Raw genomic sequence first — 27,428 nt, forward strand, 5'->3', positions numbered from 1 at the left:
CAAAATTTACAGTTTGTTGTCCTGCTGTGTGAGATATCTCATGTTTGACAGTCTAGAAAATTAATTTCAATTTTTTGAAGAATGAATTACCCTATTTAGTATTGTTGATAGAAAATAGAATTGACGATTGTATTTAGATTGCAGAGAAATTAGAGCTATTTTTACCATGATATCAGGGAAATGATGAAGACAAATAAGGAAATGGTAATTTACATGGTAGGAAGGCATTCTAGTGGCATCTCAGCAGAGTAAAGATTCTTATATAGAGGCAAGAAGAAATTAGTATTAAGTTGTTTTGGATATAAGCAATAGCAATAATGTTGGCTAATAATGTTGTAAAGGTTATACAAAATATTCCCTCTCCAGTATCAAAGTTATTCTGCTTCTCTAAAATTACAGTGAGTGTCAGCAACTTTGAGCCATAAAATCAGGCATTAAATTACAAAAAGATAATACACTGTGAGGTGGGGTAAATCCCTAAATGTTCACATTCTCTGAAACACAGCGAATAGAATTGACAATCATACAGGTCATGCAAAAAGCAATTATGAAAAGTTTATGCTCAGCAAGAAAACGTAAATCACAGCATTAATAATTTATTTACTTCCTATTTCACATGTATAAATGGTCACTGACTTTTGTCATCATGTGCCATGTACTAGGTTTAAGGATATGAAACTCTGTACATGCCAGTCTGGACTTGATTTTTGGATTAATTTTGCTTTCTAGAAGTAGTAATCTGTTCTACTAAAAATTATTATTCCATTCACACATACACACATAGAGTTTTCTTCTGAAATATTAGAAATTATAAAGAATACCTATTGGTGTTGTTGTGTGCTGTCTAGTTAAGGCAATATGCTTATTTAATATTTTATGTAACAGTGTCAGGAGATCTAGTGTGTATTGGTTAAATACCAACTAAAAAGTCCTTTGTTTGCTGTTCTTGGAGAAAGATAAGCAGTCTCCTGGAGGTTCACTATCAGTCCATTTCTCCTCAGTGAGAGTGGGTTTGTTGTGGTTTCAGTTTAATTAGTTATTTTATACTTGAACCAAATCTTTTTACCTGTGGTAGCCTCACATGTTTTGGGTTTGTTTCTTTTACTTTGGGCAAGAAAATCACTGATGGGCAGTCTGAAGAAATAGAGCAATCAGCAAGCACCTCAGTCATTCTGTCTCTCATTCACTTAATGCACTTGGATACTTTATTGGCTTTACGTCCTTTATCTATCTGTACATAGGGGATTATTGATGAACTACCATTGATTGATTAAGTGTCTTCTCTGCCAAGCATCATTAATATTAATATTCGTAACAGCACTGCAAAACAGGTTTTATTGCATCTTTCTATGAATCAAGAAATTGAAATTCAGAAAGTTAAGCAATTTGTTCACATTCACACAATTAATAAGCAGTCCCAGCTGAAATTTAGAACTATCTGGATAAAAAGTCAATGTGTGTTAGTCCATGAATTTATAATTCTTCATTCTATTTATATTTTATTCTGACAGAAAGAAACCTTGGTGGCATAGTCCTTAGCATGTCAGGATGCTATCCAAAAGATCAGGCAGCTTGAATCCACTAGCCACGCAGCAGAAGAAAAGCTGGGCAGTCCCCTCATACAAAGCTTTAACCTATGGAAACTCAAGGAGGGTTGCTGTAAGTTAGAATCAACTCTACTGCCATGGATCTTGGTAGGTCCAGATCGGATTTCGATCATTGTTCTGGCACTGGTTGCCATTGAGTCAACTACGACTCCTAGCAACCCTATGAACAATGGATCTAAGCTCTGTGCTATCCTGTACCACCCTCATCGTTTCTGATATATGTGAGTCCTCCCCAATACACTTTGCCACACTGCAATTCAAAGTCATAAATTTTCTTACGTCTCTTATTCATTGTCCAACTTTCGCATGTATATGATGCAATTAAAAACACCATGGCTTAGGTTAGGCCCACCTCGATTTTTAAACTAACATCTCTTCTGTTTCGCACTTAGAAGAAGTTCTTGATAGCAAGTTTGTTCAGTGTAATACATCTTTTGTAATAGAATCTATAAATGGTGGGAGGCTAAAATATACACAATAGCAAAACTAGTTGTATTATTTTAGTAAGATATAATTTCCCCAAGGTAAAAATGTTTAACTAATATAAACAAAGTAGTCTCAGTAGAATTAGGGAGTAACAAACCATGTTAATTATTTTAGAAAATTCAACCTTCAGTATTCTTATCTTATTGCTTACTATTGTAAAATATCCTAGTATCCTCTGGGTACTTAAATCTAGCCAAATAGTATAACTAAACTGTATTTCATCTTAGACCTGTGTACTTTGCATCCAAAGACTGTGGAATTTAGATAATTACTTTGATATAATTTCACTTAATTAGTATACCATAATTAGCCATTTTATTGGTCTAAAGCTTTGATGTAGTATTGTTGTTGTTATGTGCGGTCAAGTCACTTGCGACTCATAGCGACCCTATGTACAACAGCCCTAAACTCTGCTCTGTCCTGTGCCAATCGCACTGCCTCCGACACACCCATCCCGATTACCCGAGTCACTGAATCAATCCACCTCACAGAGGGCCTTCTCCTCCTGCGCCTGCTCTCCACCATCCCAGGCATGATGTCCCTCTCCAAGGACCGGTCTCTTTTGTAAGCTTTCATAAAAATTTTGGGAAGTTCAAGAAATGAGGAAAGCTAGTGGAAATGAAGCGAAATTAATTTGTTCTCTTCTGGCTTAAACACTGGATTTATGGATTGTAAGCCCCTGTGCTTCACTGGTTGCCATGTCATGTGAGAGACTCAGGTTAGATTCTTTACCAGTCAACTTTATATGTAGCTACCAATTGTCTGTCTATGGAAGTTCTAGTGTTGTTATAATGGTGACTAGGTTTCAGCAATATGTCCCAGGTAAAATATATTGGGAAAATATGAAAACCTTCTAAAAATAAGGCATTGAAAAACCTGTGGAGTATAATGGCACTAGGATTTGTGCAGGACTGGGCAGTATTTTCTTCCGTCGTGTGAGAAGTCACTGGGAGTCAGGCAACAACAACAACAACGTGGATTCTAAACTAGAGATATAGACTCAGTACTAACTCTCCCACTGTTAACTTGTAATACTGACATATATGAAGTTGGTGCTAAACAACAACTTGTCAGATGACTAGTAGATAAAGGAAGGTTAGATTTTTTTAAAAAAAAATTTCTTTCCATATTGCACTATCTAATAAGATTTCTAAAACTTAATTAAGCATGCTTAGCTAATTTTTTGAGGCTCCATCTCACATACTTTGGACATGTTGCCTGGAGGTATCCATTACTAGAAAAGGATAGCATGCTTGGAATGGCGGAGGGACAACACCAGAGAAGACTCCAGATGAGATGGATTGACACAGTAACTGGAGTAATGAGGGTAGGTGTGTCACAGAGAGTGAGACTGGTTCACAACAGGTTGCTATGACTCATAGCCAACTTAACAGCACATAACAATAATAACATATTATATAAGTCATGTTTGAATAGATATCCTTATGAAAAAAATGAAAATATTTCCAGATAAGGCAATCTATCTTACCGGAAACTTAAGGATGTTTCCAAAAGAAACCAATGTTTTCAGATTGGTATGTATAACGCCCCTCAGTCATCTCTGTTGAGACTGTTCTGATTGCTGATAATCCCACATTGTGCTCACAAGGCCATAACTCTTAGCAGGAGAAAACTGACATCTTTCTCCTGTGCAGCTGATGGAAGATTAAAACAGCTGGCTTTTTGGTTAGCTGGTCAGCACTCTGTGGATGAATTACATGACAAGAGTTCTTTGGTTATTTATATTTCTTAGACCATTATATGTTAGATATTTATTTGATCCTTGAGTCACTTGCAACTCATAATGATCTTATGTACAACAGCTTTGAACCCTGCTCTATTCTAAGCTAATACCTTCATTTACAACACACCCACTTCCATTACCCCAGTCACTGAGTCAATCCATCTCATCAAAGGTCTTCCTCTCCTGTACTATCTCTTCACCCTCCCAAGCATGACATCTCTCCAAGAACTGTTCCTTCCTTGCAGTATGTCCAAAGTATGGCAGATGAAACCTCGAAATCCTTGCCTCCAAGGAGCAGACTGGTTTCACCATCTCCAGAATGAAGCTGTTTGTTCTCCTGGCAGTCCATGGTATATTTAATATTCTTCTCCAGCACTAAAACTTAAAGGCATCAATTCTCCTTCTATCATCCCTAGTCATTGTCCAGCTTTTTATGCATAGCAACAAATTAATTATGACAATCATGGCCTGTATGAAGTTCATCTTGGTCTCTAGATTGACATATTGCTCTTCAGTACTCTGGAAAGGTCCCTGAACAGCAGATGTTCCCAATGCAATTTGTCTTTTGATTTCCTGGCTGCTGGAACCAGGAAGGTTGATTGTGGATTGTGAAACCAAGCAAACTGAAGCTGTTAACAATCTCAGTCTCTTCATCATCTATCTTGATGTTGCCAATCAGCCCAGTGGTGAGAATCTTTGTTTCTTGATGTTGATCTTCAATCCATAATGAAAACTGCAGTCCTTGACCTTCTGCAGCAAATGCCTCAGGTCCTCCTCAGTTTGAGCAAGCAGTGTTGTGTCATCTGCATGATACAGGTTGTTGATGAGTGTTCCTCCAATTCTAACGTCACATTCCTCCTCATAGAGCTTAGCTTCCCAGATGAGATGTGTATATGTGTGTAAAATGACACTATTGTTTTGTGTGTATGGATTTTTATATATAATATTAATCATACCATATATTGTTAATCATCTTTCAATAAAATTTTCCAAGGGTTTTCCAGTTAGCAAATTTGGTTATAAATACTTCCAAACCATCATATCTATCCATAAAATATTGTAAAATGGATGACGTTTACTCTTGACCCATATTATTTTATACATAGCCCACCAATTTTTTTTATTTTGCCTTTCTGTCCTTCATACTAAGCACCTCCTGTTTTCATACTTACTTTTTCACTCTCTGAAGAAAATATTTCTGTATTTCTGACTTTGAACTTGCCAATACAATACTTAGAACACTTTTAAGTTAATTTTAGCACCAAGTGCAAAATAAAAACATTGTCTCAGTTAAAAGTTTCATTAAGAAGTAGGGAAATGTTTTAGTGTGTTTGAAACCTCTTCTTTGTCCTTGAGCTCTGTCTTTAGATATTTGCTCATACTTTAAGATAATAAAGGCAGCTAGCCCATAGATATTTTAAAGGAAAAGTGCATTTTTTATAGACCTCACACTTTATTACAGAATAATTTATCAAAGTTTTGACGTATTATTTGAAATTAAAATTGGTTGGTTGAGCTCTTCTGCTTAGCCAGGAGGAAGGCAGTGAGGTATTAAAATTCTAAAATGTTTTCAGATCTAGAAGAGATAGGCTATATGATATATGCTTTCAGAATATTTAAATACATGCACCACTGATAGCTTTGTGTTCTGACATGGAAGCATTAAGATCTATTAAAAGAGTGAAATTAAGTAACAGAAAAGTGCTTAAAGATTGATGGAGTTTATGGTATATTTAACCAAACTAAAAAATATTGTAGTATATGGTTATGTGTATTTTTTAATATGTATAATAATATAAAGCAAGCATCAATGAAGGTATGCATTTCACTATTATTCACCATAGCCAAAAAATAGAAACAACTATGCTATATTCCTGAATTCTCTTTGCCATCAATACAGAACATGCTCATAGCTCAAATTCCAGCACATTTTCAGAGGCTATAAATACATGGACACAATTCCCTGCCCACTAGGTCACCAGAGCACCCTACTCTTAAACAGGAACCGCTATTTCCTCTGGGAAACAACTGGGGTTGGCAGTGGCAAGGAAGGGAACCCTTGCTTTCTGTATTTGATTTAAAAATTATATAGATGCATTTATTTAACAGAAATTAAGAATATTTTAAAGTAACCATTCACTAAGTTTTACTGAGAAGAAATCTTATATAAAGTCCTTTAACAGAATTTTCTGTATTGGAAATTCCACCATCCAAAGTCCATTTAAAAGCTTGCAGATAGAAATTTTCTTTTCACTGAAAACATCTGCTAGCTAAAATAATTATCAATGGCAAGATTCCACCTGAATAATTAAATCTGTTCACCAACTTGTTTCTCCATTCTTAAATTCTTCGAGTGATGCAAGCCCAAGTTCTTTTAAGAGTTTACACAGAGCATTCCTATGAGTCTAACATTGTTCTCTGAGGGTTATTAAGAAAGAGAATTTGAATCTTATCTAATTATCTGCTATCTCTCTTTATATGAGTTTTTATAAAGCTCCTTTTGGTTGCAAATTTAATTACTACCATTTAAAATTATTTTTCTGTATTTGGTCTAATTTATGTATGTAGTTTATGTCGCATTTAACAGAAATCCTAGGGACGGCTTGATTTTTGTGGAGGTTTTTTTTTTCTTCTTTGCTTGTTTTCTTTGATTATCATGTTGACTGCATATTTATAGTTCAATTCAGCTGAACAAAATTTATTTTGAGAAGAAAATATTAACTTTGTAATATTTTTTATTTCTTAACTCGTAAGTATTTTGTTGTAGGAAAATATGACTATACTAAGTAAAAAGTTGCAAAGTATACTTATGCTTGACATATTTTACATATTTGGGAATTTATGTGAAGTTCACAAGGCAACAAGCCTCTCTAATAGAGCAAGGTTCAGGTCTGTTGTTCATATGGTTGCTATGAGTTGTATACAATCAATTTGATGGCACCCAATAATAAGAACAGCAGCAAATGTTTGGGATTCTCTGTTGACACAGTGGCAAATAAACTACTGAGATGTCAACGTTTTTTGTGCATGTGCTTATTTTATCCATCAAGACCATGCAAAGGTCTGGATGAAATGGTTTATACAAAACATTGAATTTTTTTTTTTGTCTGATATTTCGTAGAAGCAGGTTAGACCTTTTTTTTTTATCTGTGAATTTCATGGATTGGAAGAGTCTTCCAAATAATATTCTCAGCTGCATAGGCCACTCAGTGACTCAAATTTTGGAGAATGTAATTCTATGAAGACACTGGCAATATCATCAAAGCCTGCCACAACATTATTGGCACGGCTTTTGCATATTTTAGTTAGATATACATTTTGAAATAGTAACCACGATGCTTTTATTTCTTTATTTTCCCCCAAGAATGCTATTCTATGTGTTGTGTCAAACAAATATCAACTTCTTCAAGAATAGAAATCTAAGATAACAAAGATATTGTCACTTACTTTTTCAGAGTATCAGGGCATCGGGCCTTATCCTGTTGGAAACAATCCTTTTTGGGTCTCTGCTTCTTTACTTCCCGGTGAGTAAAATAATTGTATTTAAAAGTAGTTATATTCTTTTGCTTAGGAATGTATGTATGTGTATGTATGCATACACACAGATACAGCTGGTGGTGGCACAGTAGTTAAAGCACTCAGCTGCTAACCAGCTACTTCATGGGAGAAAGATGTATCATTTTGCTTCTGTGAATATTTTAGACCCTAGTTTTTCCCTCTCCTGTAGAGTCACTAAGAGTCAGGATCAACTTGATGGAGTATTTTGGTTTATGTATATATATAAATTGCTTCATAGACTTTCAGTCCTGGCTCTTAGCATTTTAGTGACTAGTTATTTGACATTTCTAAGCTTTGACTTCCTCTTAGAAAATGGAGATAACTGTATGTCTTCCATAGCATATAGGATGGTTAAATGTTTATGTGAGATAAGATGTAAAATTCATACTTAGTATATATGCTTCATGTGTATGCATATAAATATTAACTTCCTATCCTCCCCCCAGGTATATTAGAAACATGAAATGTGTGCCCTAGTTAATGCTGCAAGTTTGAATATTAAAGAATCTTAAAGTAAATAAAATAATAAAGTAGAACAACTTTATACTTGCTACAAGTGATTTATAGAATTGTTTATATCACACTAATAGCATATTTGTGCCCAGTTCATGTATTTAACTTTGCTCATTTAACTAACTTGTATTCAGGTTGTGCCAATCACTGCTAGTTCTTGGGTATATTTTTTTGAACTATGTAAAATCTCGTTTAAGAAACTTTAGAGAAGGAGACAAATAAGACAATAACAATGCAATGTGATAAATGCTAAAACAGAAGTAAGGTCAGTGTTGGCTCTGTTGTGGGCATGTGGGGGAACTTTGAACCTAGGAATTAGAATATCACTTGCCTCCGATATGAGGTATGAGAGGGAAAGCTGAGCTTCTAGTACACTGTATTCTTTTCCATTTTCCTCTTACCTGGCTAAGTGATCCATCTCGGTCATCTCTATTCGTTCTCAATCTTCTCTCTCCCATCTTAACACTTGAATACCTCACAACTCAGTTCTTGTAATTCTTAGCCTATTATCTGAGTGAGCTCATCAATTTCATAGCTTTAACATTATTGATAGGCCAACGACTAAATTTTTATCTCCAGCCTAGACCTTTCATCTGCACTCATAAATTCAGCTACTTAAGCTAACGTCATCATTTGAAGGCTCAAAGATGTTTCCCCCCATCGTTTTAACTGAGCTTCTAATCTCCCTCACTGCCAAACTCTATCATAGAATCCCATACTCAACATGAAAAGTGATCTTAACTCTCTGAAAAAGGGTTATTTCCATCATCTTTTCCCTGAGTCGTATGCAGTTATTTTCTACTTAGAAGACAGAAGAATTTTTTTAAAATATAAAGTTTGATCCGTTGTCTTGCTGTTTCTTCGATGCCTTCCCATTTTCTTAGCATGGATATCTTAAGTTATTCTGTATAATATTGTCTTTTCCCGTGTTGCCAGCCTCAGATCATATCACTTTATCATTAAATTAGTAAATTTTATTCCATGTATGTGTTTTTACTTACTTCTTAGAATTTATTTTTATTGTGATTTAAGTGAAAATTAGGTTTTCATTCAATCATGCATGTACTTTTTTTCTCTAATATTTAATTTCAACACCACAAAATAATTTTTTTTCACCTTTCATTCCTGTAATTCTTCCATGCATTTCTGTATCTTCCCTTTCTCCAGGGTTACGATACTGATCATTCTCTTCACCCATCTTAATATGTGCCTTTTATCTATTTGTCAATTTTTACTCCCCTCATCATGCCTAGTATCCATATAAGAATTAATCTGTGTATAAAATTTCCCTTACCTTTTTTTAACAATGGTCTTGTATTTATGATTTTTTTTCTTTTTTTAAGTGTTGCATGGTATTCCATGAGAATGAATGGTAGTTTCTTTACCTATTTGCCCACTGATAGATAGTTGGGTTGTTCCTATCTCTTTTATCAGCTTATCTATTGCAATGAAACGTGGGTGTTCCTTTCACAGCTCTTATTTCTTTCGAATATATGAACCTCATAGTGACTGTTGAGCCAAATGGAATTTCTATTTTCATGTGTTTAAAGAAGGATTATACTGCTTGCATCATTGTACATTCACATTAGCATCACCAGCTCATACCATTTTTATTCTCATTTTATTTTAATCTCTAACAACCCTGACTTCATTTCAGTTTGCAAATAAAATTCTGTGCTCTTATGGTAAATAAATAGACTAATAATGTCCCTTCCTCAGACAATATCAATATCCTAATCTTTGGCACTTATAAATATATTATTGTTGTTGTTGGGTGTTGTCAAGTTGAGTATGACTCATACTGACGCTAGCAACAAAAGATCTGAACCCTGTTCTATCCTGTGCCGTCCTCAAACTTCCTGACACAGAAGAGCCCATTGAGACAACCACCTTGTCAATCCTCCAGATTAAGGGTCTTCCTCTCCTTCACCGACCCATCATTGGCACCAAGTTGATGTGAACTCATAATGGCCCAATATTTCACAGGGTAAAGTTGTTCTCTAGAGTTTTCTTGGCTACAGTGTTAATAGAAGCAGCTCGCTAAGAGTTTCCCATGGAGGTTGCCAACCTTAATGCTAGTAGTTGAGTACAGACTATATCCTCCACCCAATGACCTTACATGGATACTTATGAAGAAGATTTTACAAATGTTATTAAGCTAAGGCTTTTTTTAACATTTCAAGCATTTCTGTAATTGTTGAGTGCGTCCAAGATAAACCATAAGATCCTAGGTGAAGGAAGGAAGCCTAATTGAAGGACTCAGAAAGAGGGTAATATGAGAAAGATTAAGCACACTGTACCCAGTTCCACATGTTGTAAAAGGAGGCCACAAATCAAGAAATTCAAGCAGCCTCTAGAAACTGAAAAAGACAAGTTACTGATTCTCTCCTAATGCATCTAGAAGGAACCACAACCCTGACCATACCTGATTTTAGTCCTGTTATTGTTGTGTGCTGTCAAATCAAACCAACTCATAGCTGGCTTTCCAAGGGATTTTCAGAGGCTGCAAATCACACAGGAGGAGAGCAATCATCTTTATCCTGCAGAACATCTGGTAAATGCAAATCATATGCCTTCACTAGACTACCAGACATCCCAATTTTAATCTTATAAAACCTATTTTGGACATCTGGGCTCCAGAACTGTAAGATAATAAATTTTTAGATGATTGAATTTGTGATAATTTGTCGTAGAAGCAATAGGAAACTCTCACTATGGAGCCTTTTGCCATGTTTTTCCTTTAGTTTTGAGTCGTCTTATCCTTCCTCCCTTCCCACCAATCCCTTTACCTAATTAAATTCTTGTGATTCTTTAGCTTTCTGCTTATACGTCCCTGTTTCAGGGAAACTCTCCCTGCTCCTCAATCAGAGTCAAATTTCTTAGAACAATTTCTCTTGGAATTCCCTTCCTTTTTTTGATACCACTTCTCTGGTTTATAATTATAAATACCAAAGGGAAATTATGTGGTGATTTCACTCTCCTGCAGACAGTAGCTCTGTGTGAGTTTGATCAGCATCGCATCTGCAGCACTTAGCTTTGGGCCTATCATCATAGCTGAGGCACCATAAAAAGAAGCTAGATAATTGAATAAAGTTGTACCTAGAGGAACTTATAGCTGTGCCCCAAATATTGCCTTTTACCCTGTTAAAGGAGCCTCTAAAGAATCACTTGATTGTGGAAGACCGAAACTGACAATCTTTCTTTGTTTAGTGCCTACAGTTTGGGCAATAAAATGTTGGGGGGGCTGTTTATTTTTATTTTGAGGAGTTAAAGATAGTATGGTTCATTTTAACTTCTATAACACGTATTCGAATCAAGTTATGTCAATGAGCTAGGGCATAAAATTGATGGCATTTTAAAGCCCTGATTTCAATGGAAGAGAAGGGATCTCTGGTGGCATAGCTGGTAGGCAGTTGCACTGTATGTCAAAGGCAATGCCTCTCTGACATTTAGAACCTACTATTGTTTCCTGAGGAGGAAGATGAACCATCTCCTCCCTTTTGACTTTCAGCCTCAGAAAATCCACTGGATGGTCAGCTATGAGTCGATTCTGACCCGATGGGAATAAATTTGAATTTAAGTTTTAAATGGAAGAGATATTCTTTAAAAGTAGTAAATTGAAAGAATAGGCAATATCAAGCTACAGAATTTTTAAAAATATTATTGAAAACTCCAGTATTGAAAGCTATCTTTACCTATGAGTTATCAGGTGTGAGGGGGAAAAAAGAAGAGAATGTTGAATTAAAAAAAAAAAAAGTAAAAGAGGTATAAAGACAACACTTTTGCATAATAATTCTAACATGCCTGGCCCTGGAAGGGAGAAAACAAAATGAGTCTTGCCAAACACATTCAACCTAGAAACATTAGTGAGTCTCATATTATTTATATCATACATAGCTAGCTATTGATTTCATCTCTAGTAACAAATTATTTTGTAACTATTTGTAAAACAAAAGCGTATTATTTCCTAAACCTTAAGTTCCCACAGTCATATGACATACCTTGGTTTCATTTACCTTTTTTGCAACGCTTTCAATAAACAAAAGGGCAAAATTAGGATGCATATTTGATGAAAATTTAGATATTGCATAAAGTGTCAAACAAAAGTAAGTCCCTTTCCATTAAGATAGTTACAACCTTCTAGGATAGAGAATAACTTGCCTTATAGAGTTTGCAAGATGATAATCATTATAGAACCAAACTGCCACTAATTTATCTTGTAAAGTGCCTGTTGACATCATACAACCACCTTTTAATTGACAAGGAAGATCTTAACCACTATGCCACAGGAGTCCTTCAAACCATAAGATACAATAGGATATATGAGATCAGAACTTTATATTCATCAGTCTGCCAAAGAGAATAATTTTATTTGAAGGTAGTGGCAGTGAGGAAGTTAAGGTAATTGATTAAAGTTAAGTTTTAGTTACATAGAAGTATGCATATGTACATCTGTGAGTGTGCACAAAGCGTTCCTAGCAAGATATATAGCTTCTTAATTTGGCCAGACCTCATTTGGCAAAGGAGAGGAAGACTCTCAACTAGGTGGATTGGCACAGTGACTGTTACAATGGGCTCTTGTTTGTCAAGAAGTGTGAGGATAGCACAGAACAGGACGAGGTTCAGATATTTTGTTCATAGGGTCATTGTGAGTCTTACTCAACTCCAGGACATCTAACAACAGCAACATTTGCAGAAATACAGTTTAGAACTTTTAATTAAAGTTTTTGTTATAGGGAGTTCTGGTGGCCTAGTGGCAAGACGCTGCACTGCAATCCCAGAGGTACACGGTTCAAATCCACCAGATGCTCTGCTGAAGAAGGAGGGTGCAATCTCCCCCTGTACCAGTCAGATCTGATTTGACGGTACATGTAAAAATAATACAGTAAAAATTAAAAAAAAGTTTTTGTTACAAGAAGAACTTGTATTAAATTATTAAGATGATTCATTCATTGCAATGGAATTAGTTCAGACTTACAACTTCCTTTATTGGGTTTCTGAGGCTGTAAACTATGATGGGAGATTAGACATCTTTCTCCAAAAGAGCCACTAGTGGAGTCAAACCCCCAGCAACCTGTGACTTTTGGCCTTTGGATTAGTCATGCAACTTGCCATGTAGATAATATGCCACCAGAACTCTCAAGGTGATTTAGAAAACTGAAGAGAACCAAAAAGTATAATCATTTGAAGACAAAACCCCTTTCAATTTTTCATTATCTGGCTTCTCTTTCTATGGTATAGCCCATATCAAAATTGTTCATGAAAGTTTTACTGTGGCCCACAAGTTTTAGAAAAAGCAAACTTGAGTAAAACAGAGTATTTTTAGAGCTGGGTAACCCAAGGAGTGTTTGAGATATTCACTGTTCTACTGTGTTATGCAATGAGCTTTTTATTCTTTTTAGGCTATACACTGTTGTTCAGATCTGCAAGAATTAAAGTTATTTTTTGCCTTTTCTAAGCAATCTTAGACTACAGACGATTTCATAACAATGCTTATATTGGAAAGTCCAAATTAGAGATTATCATCATTGTGCAGATGAGGACAAACCCAAATCTGACTAAATTTAGCCTTATTATAATTAGGTAGCAGGGAGCTGAAGCATTTGAAACATTTTCTTACAGAATCTCTAAAGAGACTTGTGATTTGAAGTCTATACATTTGTGAAGAAGTGATTACTTTTCATAATCATCTGAAAACTCACAGAATTTGTAGAAGGATAATAAAGAATTTCAGAAAAACAATTAAATGCACTTCTCTCCTATTAAATTATATTTTAAAAGATATTTTAGGGTGTGGTAAGTCATATTTTGGTAATATAAAGTTAAAAAGTGTGTTTCAGGCTTGACTCACCATCAGTTTCAGCAAATAAAACTGTTTCCCCCCTCTACCTTTGGTTACCGATTTGTTTGGCTGAAGTGACTTTCTGTAAAGGACACCATGAATGCATGTGTAAATATAATATTTATTTTGGAGCTGCAGTTCCTATGAAAAATTACTGCAAACTATTAGAACTAATGGGGCATTAGACAGAGCTTAGTCTTTATTCAACTTCTTTATTTTTAAAACTAAAGGAGCGGCTCAGAGGTGTTGTGACTCATCTAACATTTTCAGCTGGATAATGAGAGGCCAAGAAAGTAATGCAGACTCTTGATCAAGCACAATCTTCACTCTATGATAGTACTTTTAAGATAACTTGACCAGAAAGACTCTTCTTCTACCCTAAGGCCAGTAATCTTTCCTCATAAACTCTCCAAAGAAAAAGCACAGAAGAAGAAACAGAAGGATTAATTATACTAACTCTAAGACCCAGTGTAAATCTCTGATAAACTTGAACCACATCAGGTTTTTAATAGTCAGTCCTTTTTTACCTACAAAATATAACAATTTGATACGTTTTAATCTGCTAAACTTTATCTGTTGTTACTTACCTTACAGTCGGAAGCAACACATATCTGACCTTCTATGCCTATTTAAGTTCTTTACACATCCTCTTCACAGTCTTCACCCTGGCTTGGAAGATCCTTCTTAATCATAAACTCCACATATCTTTCTTTCATATATTTGCATTTTGTTCATTTATAAAATTATACATCCCTGTTCTTCATCTCTTCAGCCCAGTTGTATCTCAGAGCAAATAGCATTGTTGAAGGGAGAAAACAAAAGTCCCCGTGGCCTACAAAAGTATTGAACAACTACTAAGATTCTATTGGAATTCAATTGTAGATTAAGAAGTTTAAGATATAATTTCTTTTCTCGGGGTATCATAAAAACTGTTCACAAGTTATCTTTCTACATTTTAGAGTAATTTTAAATGTCATTCAAGTGGGAATTCAGAGCTGAAATTTTTTTTTAACAGTGGCCAAGGAAACATGTAATGTTTTTCTAGAGAAGATGATGAAAAATGTATTCCTTAATTTATTCAGCAATGACAGAACAAGATCTGGGGAATATTTTTCTTAGAGATTTTGTGAAAATGTAGTATTTAAGTAATGTTTTAGGAAGGTTATCTGAATGAGTTATGTAGATAGAAAAAAACTGGATAAATAGGCAGAAAGATCCCTTCAGACAATTTTATAGCTAGGCAGCTCAGTCACATATTCAACAAACTAATTGAGAATTTACCGTGTGCCATGCATTGCATTAAGTATTTTGGATAGATAGAAGATACAACAGCTGCCTTCAACAAAGTTTGCACATATGTGTTCCTTTCATAGATCCATTTTCAGAAGTTAGTGTAAGCTTGGTAGCTTAAAACCACAAAGATTTACATTCTTATAGTTTTGGATGCCAGAAGTCTGAGATCTCACAGTGCTGCATTGTCTCCAAGGATTCTAGAGATAGCTTAATTTCTGTTTCTTCCAACTTCTGGTGACTCTTCTGACATTCCTGGGCTTGTGACCATGTCATTGCAACCTTTGTCTCTGACTTCACATAGCCTTCCTTCTCTTCTGTAGGTGTGTATCTTCTATCTGTCTCAATAATCTTTCCCCCTTTCTCAAAACCCATTCTACTTCTCTTTAAGGGCATTTGCATTAAATTAAAGGCCCTCAGAGGAGGGCTACCTTATCTCATTGTGCTTCATTTGATCAAATCTGTAGTGTCTTTTTTTTTTTTTTTTTTTTAACATAAGGTGAGAAATCCACAAATTGCAGGGATTAAAACAATATATAACTTTGGGAGGAAAGATGACATTCAGCCCATACAGTCTGCTTGGAAAGACAGAGGAATTAACAGATAGTTTCCATGTAATACTTGTTTATACAAAGAGTGTATGACTCAGTGGCTGAATGCAAAAAGACTGGAAAACCTGAAGGTAATGTTAAAAAGAATATAGACAATGCTAATGATGAGATATATGAACACAAAGTGATAAATTTAAGACATGATGAAGACAGATAATTGATAGGACATAGTAATTAGTGGATGGAGACCTGGTGACATAAATAATATGTACTTTTTTGTGTACAAAAATAAAAAGTACTTTTGTTCTCGGCTGCTAATGAAAAGGTCGAGTTTGAACCCACAAGCCATTCTACCAGAGGACTGTCTAGTGGCCTGCTTCTGTAAAAATTACAGCCTTGGACACCATCACAGCTCTACTCTGTCTTGTTGGATCACTGAGACAGAATCGATTTGATGGCAATAAGTAATTGCAGCTAGTGGGTCAATTCATGCCACCTCTCCAGACCTAATCAGAACAATAGTGACTGAGGAATTGGACTGATGATGGAGGCATATATATCAGAAATATTCTAGAAAAATCATACAGCATAACATAGATGTTTCTCTTTTAACATTCAAAAACTACTTTTTCAAAAAATTCAATGTGAAACAGATAAACCTGTTTGCATTTTGATCCCAAAATATTCAAATTCAGAAGAGTAAAGAATCTAATGTGTCCTTTGTCAATAGCCTTTTGTACTTCATTACTCACCCTTAGACACAATCCATTTTGGCAGAAGGAGTATATCTTTTCAGTTTTTCCTTTTATTTTTAAATGTACTTTATTCCTTGTGATTTTATAGGTATATAAAAATTTTCTCTATTCCTGACTTTTAGAGAAAATATATATTGATGTGTTATAGGTTCCTCCAAATTCAGTACTTTAAAACAATATTATCTCACTCAGTTTTCGTGGGTCAGTAATTTGGGAATCACATCAATCAAGATGTTAGTCAGGCTGTGGTCATATGAAGGCTTGACTGGGATTGTGGAGTCAGTATCTAAGATGGTTTACAGACACAGCTGACAAGTTGATGTTGACTATGGGAAAGAGATCTTACCATATGGACCTTTCAATATGGTACTGTTGACACTTAACTGCACGACACTTACGCTCCTAAAGAAGAGCTTTAATAAGTCACATACCATCACTTTTTGCCACATTCTGTTTTCTGGAAGCAAGTTACTAAACTATATTCCAGGGAAGACAAATTAAACTCATATATGGAAGAGAAGAATGCCAATAAAGTTGTCAACACATTGTAAAGCCACCATAGGAAGTGATTCTTCACAAGGAGTATGTAGCCACATAACTTGTCAAATCCTTTATTTCAGGTGTGTGAAGTTGGACTTTAAAAACAGAGGAAAAAGGATATTCAAAGTTTATACAGCCTTTGGAAATATAGACTTTTATTACCTTTCTATCTTTCTATTTCATGAATAAAAGGAAGGATTCCTCCCCCTACTTTCTGTCATTCTCCAAATCAGTGTCCTTTCTATTAACATGTTGCTGTTATTGTTGATTGCTGTGGAGTTGAGCACGACTCATAGCAACCCTATGAACAAAGGGCCTGCAGTCTTTCTATAACTATTGTCCTTTCTCAAAGTTCATAGCATTTCCAGAGGCATGTTGTTTAGGAAGTAGATGCCACTCCTGCTTTTACTAAAATGGAGGTGGTAAACTTGTGAGGGATTTTATGTGTCTTTTGTCAGTTCAGACTCATTACCATCTCATTAGAAGTGACTCATAGCTCACCCTCTAGCAGATTTCCTAAGGCTATAAATTGAACAGAAGAGATTCTCTTCCTTTCCCCACAGAATTGCTGGTGGTTTTGAAACACCAGGAAGATGCCTTCTTTGGATTAACAGCACAACTTCCTATGGGCCACATCCCCAGAGCTCAGTCAGCTCAAAGAGAGAGAAATATTTAACTATTAAGGAGTCCAGTTATTATCAACGATTTTAAGTTTGTCACTTTTTACTGAGAAAAAGGATGAAATAGAAAAGAGAGATATTGAATCACTCTTTTAAATGTGTTTAGAAGACAAATATCTTATTAACACTTAGTAAAGAATCATTTAAAATCTGTCAGGTTAGTTCACTTTGCATAATATTGTCCAGTCCCTCTCAAGTTAGGTAGTGCTTTACAAAATCACTGCTCTTGCATGCTGCGTACTATTTCATTGAGTGAATGCATCAGAATTTCTCAATCCATTCTATTGTGCTTGGACATTTGGGCTGTTTCTATGCTTTCATGATGGTGAATAATGCTGCTATGAACATTATGACAAATTCTGTATGAGACCGTTATTGTAGAAATAGATAACTAGTAGAGCATGTGTGAGGAACTAAAGTGAGGAGCAGAGATGTGGGATAGATGGGGGCGGGTGACAGAGGTAATCATAGGGTAGCACAGTTTGATGGGTAAAGGAGTGATGGGTTGAGGAGGTGGGGGCAATGTATACAAACTTTGTAGGTAAACTAGTGTAAAATTAAAAAGATTAATTGCAAGAAATTTTTAAAAAATATGTAAAATAGAATGTATATGAATAATTGTATGAAACAATTGAAATGAAAGATTATATAAAACAATGTAATTATTATATGAAAATGAATAAAATATTTTTAAAATAATCTGGTAGGTTAAATCATAAAGGAATTGGAGCAGGAAAAAATACAAAATATAGGAGATAGAAGAGTTCACATGGCAAAGATGTTTCCTCCTCTCTTAAGCGTGAAAAACATTCAACTTAATAGAGTTCATTTCAGAGCACTGTGTACTTTTAAAGGATGTAACATGGAACAAGCCTTGAACCTTTGTCTTTCTTCATCTTGACTTTTTAAAAAAAGTATTATTTTGTATTGTTTATCACAAACTTCATATACATCGTTTTACACTATTCTTTATTCACATAGTGTTTCATATAATTGTTCTGCCCACGAAATGCCCCTCAAGAAATCTAACAACACGTCTGAAATTTCAAGAGCGTTTTTTATATTATTTCCACGCATGGAGACTTTTTCCCTCCTCAGGAAGGTGGTGAAGGAAAAAAGCCCTGAGTTTCCGCTCCCACTTGCTTTTATAGCTCTTTTAAGTGCCCCTGTTAGGGCGGGTGGATTGCGATCATGGTTGGTGGGCTGGGGGATTAGTCATTTGGGTTGACTTTTGACGAGCTGGCTTCTTTGCCTGCCTTTACTCCTGTGTCACGTAGACACTAGCTAATTCCTTACTTTTCAAGGACAGACAAGGCTTTACCCGGGACACTCATGTTTGCCCTAAGCTAAGAATTTTTATGGCCTGCTCTGCCTCTAGTGTTAATGGGGGTTTATAAAAAAAAATGAGGTTTCTGCTGTCCCTTCAATAATCATTCTCCTTCATTATGTTTCTTAGAATTAATCATCCTTGAACTATGCCCACCATTACCCTATATTTCCATATCACCACCAGATCTTTCCCATTTTCTTTAGTGCCTCTCCCCTCCAACCCTCCAAAATGTGTGACCCTATGATTTCTCCCCGTCCATCCTCACCTCTCTACTCCCCACTTGCCCCTCTTAGATCCTCATACATCTATTTCTACAATAATGTTCTTATGCAGTATTTGTTCATATAAGACTGAATTAGCTCACTCCGCATAATACTCTTCAGAACCTCCTAAGTTAGGAAGTAATTTTCAAAATTGTTGCTCCTGAGTGCTGCATAGTATTCTATCATGTAAAGGTACTACAGTTTTCCCATTCGATTGAGGTGGGACATTTGGGCTGTTTCCATGTTGTTGTGATTGCTAATAACACTGCATGAACATTGGTGTTTTGTGTCTCAGTTCTAATTTTCTCAGGGTATATTCCTGGCAGTGGACTAGCTGGGTCATATGGAATTTCTGTTTAGCTTTTTGAGGAAATGCCAAACTATGTTTCAGAGTGATTATACTATTTTATAATTCTACCAACAGTGTATGAAAGTTCCAATCTCTCCACATCCTCTCCAATATTTATTGCTTGCTGTCCTGTTAAACTTTGTCACTGTTATTGGAGTAAGGTGATATCTTATTGTGGTTTTGATTTGCATGTCTCAATGACATTTCTTAGTAAGTCTGTTGGCCCTCAGAACATCTTCCTTTGTGTAAGTAAAGTCTTTCCATATCTCTTACCCATTTTGTAATTGTGTTATCAGTCTTTTGCTTGTGGAGGTCCTGTAGTATTCTTTAAATTTTTGTTAGGTGACCCTTGCCTGAGATGGTATTGTCAAATGTTTTTCCCAGTTAGTAGATTTTATTTTCACTCTGTTGTAAAATGTTTTTGGTGCACACAGGCATTGAATCTTTAGAAGGTCCCATTCATCAATTTTATCCTCTTTTGATTGTGTTTTTCTAGCTTTATTTGTCAGCCTTTTTATATCACGTACTTGGACTACTAAGGTTGATTCTGCTTTATCTCCTACAGACTTTATGATTTTTGCCTTTAATCCTAGGTCTTTGATCTATCTAGAGTTGACATTTGTTTATGGTGAGAAGTGTGCATTCTGCTTCAGCTTTCTGCACTGGTTGTCCAGTTATGCCAGCAGCATTTGTTGAAGAAGTAGTCATTTCCCCATTTGCTAGATTTTGTTCCCTTGTTAAATATCTATTGACTGTAGATATATGGGTTACTTTTTGTGTTGTCGATTATGTTTGATAGGTCTATATGCCTGTCATTGTACCAGTACCATGCTCTTTTGCTTAATACAGCTGGAAAAATATTTTAAAACATACAAAAGGAAAAGTAAAAGAAATATATCCAAATCTTATTACCCAGAAAAAATATTTACATTTGATCTTGAGACATTTATCTATATATGTATATAAATAGAAAATGATGTACTATGGAAAACTATGTACAGATAGAATTCCTTTGTACTTTTAAAAGACAGATTTTTTTTACAAACCTTAAAAATAAAAAATTAAAACTGAACTTGTTACTTATTTTAGATAAATACGTCTATGATTAATACTCTCACTATTAGTTCTAAAAGTGCTTTATAAAGTTAAAAAGGTTTTAAATACTTCAAGTTAATTTAAGCAGTTATTTTAATTCTATTTTACTTGCTGTGTCTCAGCTTTAGCTTTAACTCTGAACTCAGCTATGACAGCTAAGAAGTTGAAGCTTTATCTTTCTCTTTGTCCCCTTTTCTAACTTTTTATTTTTCAAGTAATTTTTGAATTGTCAGTATTTATAACATATATTCTGTATACAAATTGAAACCAGACTATTCTTTGCTGTACAAATTTAGACATATGCCAGAATATCTTGATTTATTTTGCTTCACTTTCTTATGCTTTGCAGGCATTGCCGTTTTTGCATACTGAAGGTTTGTAGCGAATTTGTTGTACAAGTTGGTTGATATTCTTTTTCTTCAACATTGTGTATTTACTTTGTACCAATGTTACATTTTGGTAATTCTCACAATATTTCACCCTTTTTCATAATAAAAAAAATCACATTTAACAGACTACGGTGTAGGATAAACATAACTTTTTCATGCACTGGTTGACTGAAGTCACAGTGACTTGCTTTTTTGTAGTAGGTCTGCAGTATATCCAAGTTCTGCTTGTATTTAAATGCATTTCATGTTAATCTTTAGACCTAGGATTCTTCATTCTTCAGTTCTTTATTTTCATTTGTTTCTTCTAAAGGAATTAACAGTACTCCAGGAGTGGCATCCACTTCCTAAACAACATGCCTCTGGAAGCTCTATGAACTTTGGTCAATGATGACCCTTATAGAAAGGCTTCAGGCCTTTTGTTCATAGGGTCACCATGAGTCGTGTTCAAGTTGATGGCAGTCAACAACAACAATATCCTTAGTAGGTAACTTTGATGACATAGTGCATGGGGGGTTTAAGCAGAAAAAGACCCACAGCAACTCTGTTGCTTCAAATTCATCAGAAGCTCCAAGAGAGAAACATGAGCAGTCTTTATCTGTGCAGTTTACAAACCTAGAAAACCCACTGGAAGATCAGCTGTTATTAATGGGTTTTCATTTCCATGGAAATAAATTGATTTTAAGTAGTTTCTGAGTTCTTATGCGCTCTTGACTTTATGCATTGTCTTATGTTATTGTTGTTATGTGCCATGGAGTGCCTGCAACTCATACGTATTGAAGACTACAGTCTTTGACCTTCATTGTCCAGCTCTCAGTAGGATGTTGTTGTTGTTAAGTGCCGTCGAATTGCAGGCGACTCAGAGCAACCCTATGAAGGAGAGTCAACGCTTGGATGCCTTTCATCCTCTCTCCAGGTTCATAGGGTTTCTGGAGGCAAGCTATTACTGAAGTGGATGCCACTCCTCCTTCCAAGCTTGTTTTAATCAGGGAGCTCCATCCCACTCTCTGTCCACATTGGGTAACCAGTCATTAATGCATTTGACACATCAGTGTCACAGTGTTCCGCCTCACAGCAACCAGAAGTTACCACAGTTACCGCTGTATGGCAACTTGTACACCAGGGCTATATGACCTAGAGGAAAGTCTGAACAAAAACAATGAAAGACAGGCCCTCGCGGATTAAAAGTCACCACCTTTGGCTTGGTAGCATCGCTTTCTGCCCACTGGGCCAGCTAATCTCTCTCTCTATGTTGATATTATTGTCATTAAGTGCCGTCAAGTTGCAGGCGACTCATATCGACCCTATGATAGCATTGAAAAAACCATGGCCTAAATCAGGCACTCTTTATGTTTCAAACTTACATCATTGCTCTTAAGTATTTTGGAGAGTCCCTTGATAGTGGACTTCTCCAATGCAATATGTTTCCTAATCTCTTAACTGTTGATACCAAGTGTTGATTGTTGATCCAAACAAGGCAAAATTGTTATTATCTATCATGACATTATCTTTTGCCCTAGTTGTTGTTGTTGTTGTTATGTGCCGTCAAGTTGTTTGCGACTCATAGAGACCCTATGCACAACAGCCTTAAACCCTGCTCTATCCTGAGCCAACCGCACTGCCTCTGACACACTCATCCCGATTACCCCAGTCGCCGAATAAATCCATCTCATAAAGGGTCTTCCCCTTCACCCTCCCAAGCATGATGTCCCTCTCCAAGGACCCGTCCCTCCTGGCAAAATGTCCAAAGTATGTCAGACGAAGCCCCATAATCCTTGCCTCCAAGGAGTTGCTTGGTTTAATCCTCTCCAAGATAAATCTGTTTGTTTTCCTGGCAGTCCATGGTACATTCAGTACTCTTCTCCAGCACCACAGCTCAAAGGCATCAACTCTCCTTCTGTCCTCCCTAGTCATTGTCCAACTCTCTGATGCATAACAAGCGATTGCAAAGACCATGGCCTGTATCAGGCGCACCTTAGTCTCCAGAGAGACACCGTTGCTCTTGAGTACTTTAGAGAGGTCCCTAACAGCAGACTTTCCCATCTTGATATGCTTTTTGATTTCCTGACTGCTGGTGCCAAGAGTGTTGATTGTGGATCCCAGCAAACTGAAGCTGTGAACAATCTCAATCTCTTCGCCATCCATCCTGAAGCTGCCAATTGGTCCAGTGGTGAGAATCTTTGTCTTCTTGACATTGAGCCTCAGTCCATACTGAAGGCTGCAGTCCTTGACCCTCCGCAGCAAGTGCATGAGGACATTTCTTTGGCTTTTTGTTTGTTTGTTTTGGGGGTTTTTTTCTTTTTGTGAGTTGGGTTTTTGTTTTGTTTTATGTTGAGATGTAATATACACTGAAGGCTGTAATGTAATATATACTGATCTTCTGCAGCAAGCCTTTTCAAGTATTCCTCACTTTCACCAAGCACGGTTATATCACCTGTGAAATCCAGGTTGAAGTGTCTTCTAACCCCAGTGCCATGTTCTTCAAAGAGTCCTGCTTCATGACTTATTTGCTCAGCATACAGATTGACGATATGTGGAGAAAGTATACATTTCTGACACAGACCCTTCCTGATTTTAAACCATGCAGTGTTCCCTTGCTCCATTCAGCAGAAGCTTCTTGATCAAGGTATGGTTTTCACATTAGCACATTTAAGTATTCTTGGATTCCCATTCTTCCCAATGTTGGCCATAGTTTCTTATGATCCACTCAATCAAATGGCTCTGCATAGTCAATAAAACACAAATCAACATTATTCTGATATTAGCTAGGATCCATCTGACATCAGCAATGATATCCTTGGTTCCACAGCCTCTTCTAAACCCAGCTTGAAATTCTGTCAGTTCTCCCCAAGTACTAATTATGAGTCATTTCTAATTCATAGTTACCCACAATGGGGTCTCTGAAAGCATAATTCTTTTCAAGAGGAGACCACCATTCTTTTCCTATAAATTTAAAGTGAGGGTCTCTCAATTAGCAGCCCAAAGCACCACACAGAGCTCATTAGCCTTCTAATAGTCCCCATTTTAACCACTCTTCCTATATTCTCAACATAGCAGATAGAAACATCTTCATACATCAGAAAGTATTAATTCTGCTTAAACCCCTAGAATGGTCCCTGTTTCTTTTGGAATAAAAGAATACAAGACATATATTATCTACTTATGATTCCCTATAGCTTCTCATTATGAACATGTTTTCTACTTGCCCTGGTCTTATCACTGTTCTCAAACAGGCCAGGCACCTTGAAGGTTTTGTACTGACTATTCCTTTGTCTGTGATGCACTTTTCCCTTTTATTCATGTGACAACTTCCTCACCTCCTTCATGGCTTTGTTGAAGTGTTATCTCATGGATGCTCATCCTGGCTGCCCGAGATTAACCTGCAGCCTACTCTCCTATTCAAAGTACATCAAAGAACAACTACTGCTCTTCCTCACTATGATCTTTTTGTGTAGAACTTTCTTTACTTTATGTTGTTCTTGTTATGTGCCATTGAGTTGTTTTTGGTTTGTTTGTTGTTTTTTTTTACTTTATACATACTATTTTATTTGTTTATCATGATTTCTTATCTATATTTATTTTGTACCTCCTGCCTACCAGAATTTAAGCACATTGCTGTTATGTAGCTCCAGAAGCAGTGCTGGTCCATTCATAGTAAATACTTTATAAATATTTATTGACTTAATGTATTGTAGATTCCATCGTAAATGAACATAAGGAGTTGGGTTAGTTTCTTTCATTTCTTATTTAAATACAATTTTTACGTTATACTGTTTACTTACAAAGTTCTTATATATTGTTTTTTCACACCAGATCTTTCCCATTTCCTTTACCCACCTTTCCCACTACACATCAAATTGTGCAACCCTACTGATTTTGGTAGAAAGGAGAGAGTACCATTGACTATGTAAAGGCTTTTGACTGTGTGGATAACAACAAATTGTGGTTGACTCTGAGAAGAAGGGGAATGACAGAACACTTGATCATGCTGATGAGAAACCTATAATTGAACCAAGAGGCAGTCATCAGAATAGAGCAAGGAGACAATGCATGGTTCAAAATTGGGAAGGGTGTCCACCAGGGATGTATTCTGTCTCTATAACTTTACAATCTGTATGAAGAACAGATCATCCAGGATGCTGGGCTGTATAAGGAAGAATGTGGCATCAGGATGTGAGAAAGTTTTATCAACAACCTGCATTATGCAGATGACACAGCCCTGCTTGCTGAAACTGAGGAGGACCTGAAGCGCTTGCTGCAGAAGGTCAAGGACTGCAGCCTTCAATGTGGATTGAAACTCAACATCAAGAAAACAAAAATCCTCACCACCAGGCTAATTGGCAGCATCATGATAGATGGTGAAGAGATTGAGATTGTTAACAGTTTTACTTTGCTTGATTCCACAATCAACACTCTTCATGCCAGCAGCGAGAAAATTAAGAAACAAATTGCACTGGGGAAATTCAGCTGTCAGGGACCTCTCTAGAGTACTGAAAGAACAACATTAGGCTGGAGACTAAGGTGTACCTGATCCGGGCCATAGTCTTCACAATTGGGTACCATGCTTCAGAGACCTGGACAGAGAGTAGGGATGATAGATAATTGATGCCTTTGAGCTGTGGTGCTGAAGAAGAGTGTTAAATATACCATGGACTGCTAGGAGAACAAACAGGTTTGTCCTGGAGTCGGTGAAACTGGGCTGCTCCTTGGAGGCAAGGATTCTGAAGCTCCTTCTGACATTCTTTGGGCATGTTGCAAGGAGAAACCAGTCCTTAGAGGGGTGCATTATGTTTGGAAAGGTGGAAGAACAACACAGAGAGGAAGAACCTCGATGAGATGCATCAGTTCAGTGATTGAAGTAATAGGAGTAGGTGTGTCTGAGACAGTGAGGTTGGCACATTATACAGCAAGGTTTAGGGCTCTTATACATAGTGTCGCTAGGATTTGCAAGTGACTCGATGGCACACAACAACAACAACAATGATTAAATACCCCCCCCCATGTTTAGTTTCTTGAATGGAATCTAGGCCAATAATAAAGAGACATAGAAGGTAGTATACAGATTCCTTCATTATCTGGTTTCTCCTGCTACTTTCAAGTGTTCTCACTTTGCTCCAACAATACTTGTTTAATTGATCTTCCTTGGACAGGTTTGCAATGCCCCATCCTGTAGCGTTTGTACTGACTGCTTTCACTTTTTGGAACACCCTTATTCCACATAGGCCCATGTCTAACTTGCTCATCTTCTTTACATCTTCCTTAAATGAAATGTTGTTCTTGGTAAAAATAATTTAAGGAACTAATTATTTTTAAATAATCAGCGAGAGTTTTGTTTGACGGTTATGGCATTAAAGTGAGAATGAACCATCACAATTGCAGGAAATTTCTAATGATACCAAATGGAAGCAGATTAATTGATGATATGGAGGCAGAAATGTCACAATTTGGCAGTATACTAAGAACATAATGATTCTGAAATTGGCTTCATAGGAACAAGCAAAGAGATGCTGGCTTTGATGGTGATAAAATATTTGACAATTAGATGGATTGAGATAAAAGATAAGAAATAATGTTGCTATAGGAGTGACCTAGCTAAAATATTTTAGCTCTATATTAAAAGAGAAGAATCAGTTCAATGCCTTCCTATAGTTAATGGTTTGAGGTTTTAGCCCTTGGTAAAAATGGAAATAGCTAGCGGTGGTCTTTCTATTATACTCATCTATCCTAGTGATTTTTCAGCCTTCCTCTTTTTTCTGCCCCCTCCCACCTTTCCCCTTCTACATTTGGACATTTATACATATATCCCTAGTTATTCTGCTATTTTTATAATAATGGTCTTATGCAGTATTTTTCCTTATAAATCTGAGTTAGTTCACTCAGCATTATGCTCTCTAGATCCTCCCATGTTATATAGTATTTTTACAAAATCATCACCAGGGAGTCAGAGCTAACTCATAGCTGACTGTGAAGTGGGTTTTATGAGGCTTTACATCATGTGGGAAGAGATTTCCTATCCTTTTCTCTGGGAGCCTCTGCTGAATTTAGACTGCTAGAGAACCATGATGTTTAGGTTAGTACTGCTCTCTAAGGACTATGCCAACAGAGCTTTCAATAGAAACTTCAATTTTTCTTTAGTAAGACACCATTGGATGGGTGAAGAGATTGAGATTGTTCACAGCTTCAGTTTGCTTGGCTCCACGGTCAACACTCTTGGCACTAGCAGCCAGGAAATAAAAAAATGTCTGCTGTAAGGGACTTGTCTAAAGTGCTCAAGAGCAACGGTGTATCTCTGGAGACTAAGGTGCGTCTGATACAGGCCATGGTCTTTGCAATCACTTGTTATACATCAGAGAGTTGGACAATCACTAGGGAGAATAGAAGGAGAATTGATGCCTTTGAGCTATGGTGCTGGAGAAGAGTATTGAATGTACCCTGGACT

General features: G+C 36.3%; 1 protein-coding gene across 1 annotated transcript in view; it reads left to right on the plus strand.

Moving 5' to 3' along the window:
• GPR158 (G protein-coupled receptor 158) overlaps positions 1-27,428 on the plus strand; it is a 570,604-nt gene that overhangs the window by 331,209 nt on the left and 211,967 nt on the right. The window contains 1 exon segment of the mRNA XM_006887106.1: positions 7,293-7,361. Coding sequence (XP_006887168.1) covers positions 7,293-7,361 — 69 coding nt within the window.

This window comes from Elephantulus edwardii, unplaced genomic scaffold (assembly GCF_000299155.1).
Source record: "Elephantulus edwardii isolate Elephantulus edwardi_28Jun2011 unplaced genomic scaffold, EleEdw1.0 scaffold00054, whole genome shotgun sequence".
In the NCBI taxonomy this organism is placed as follows: Eukaryota; Metazoa; Chordata; class Mammalia; order Macroscelidea; family Macroscelididae; genus Elephantulus; species Elephantulus edwardii.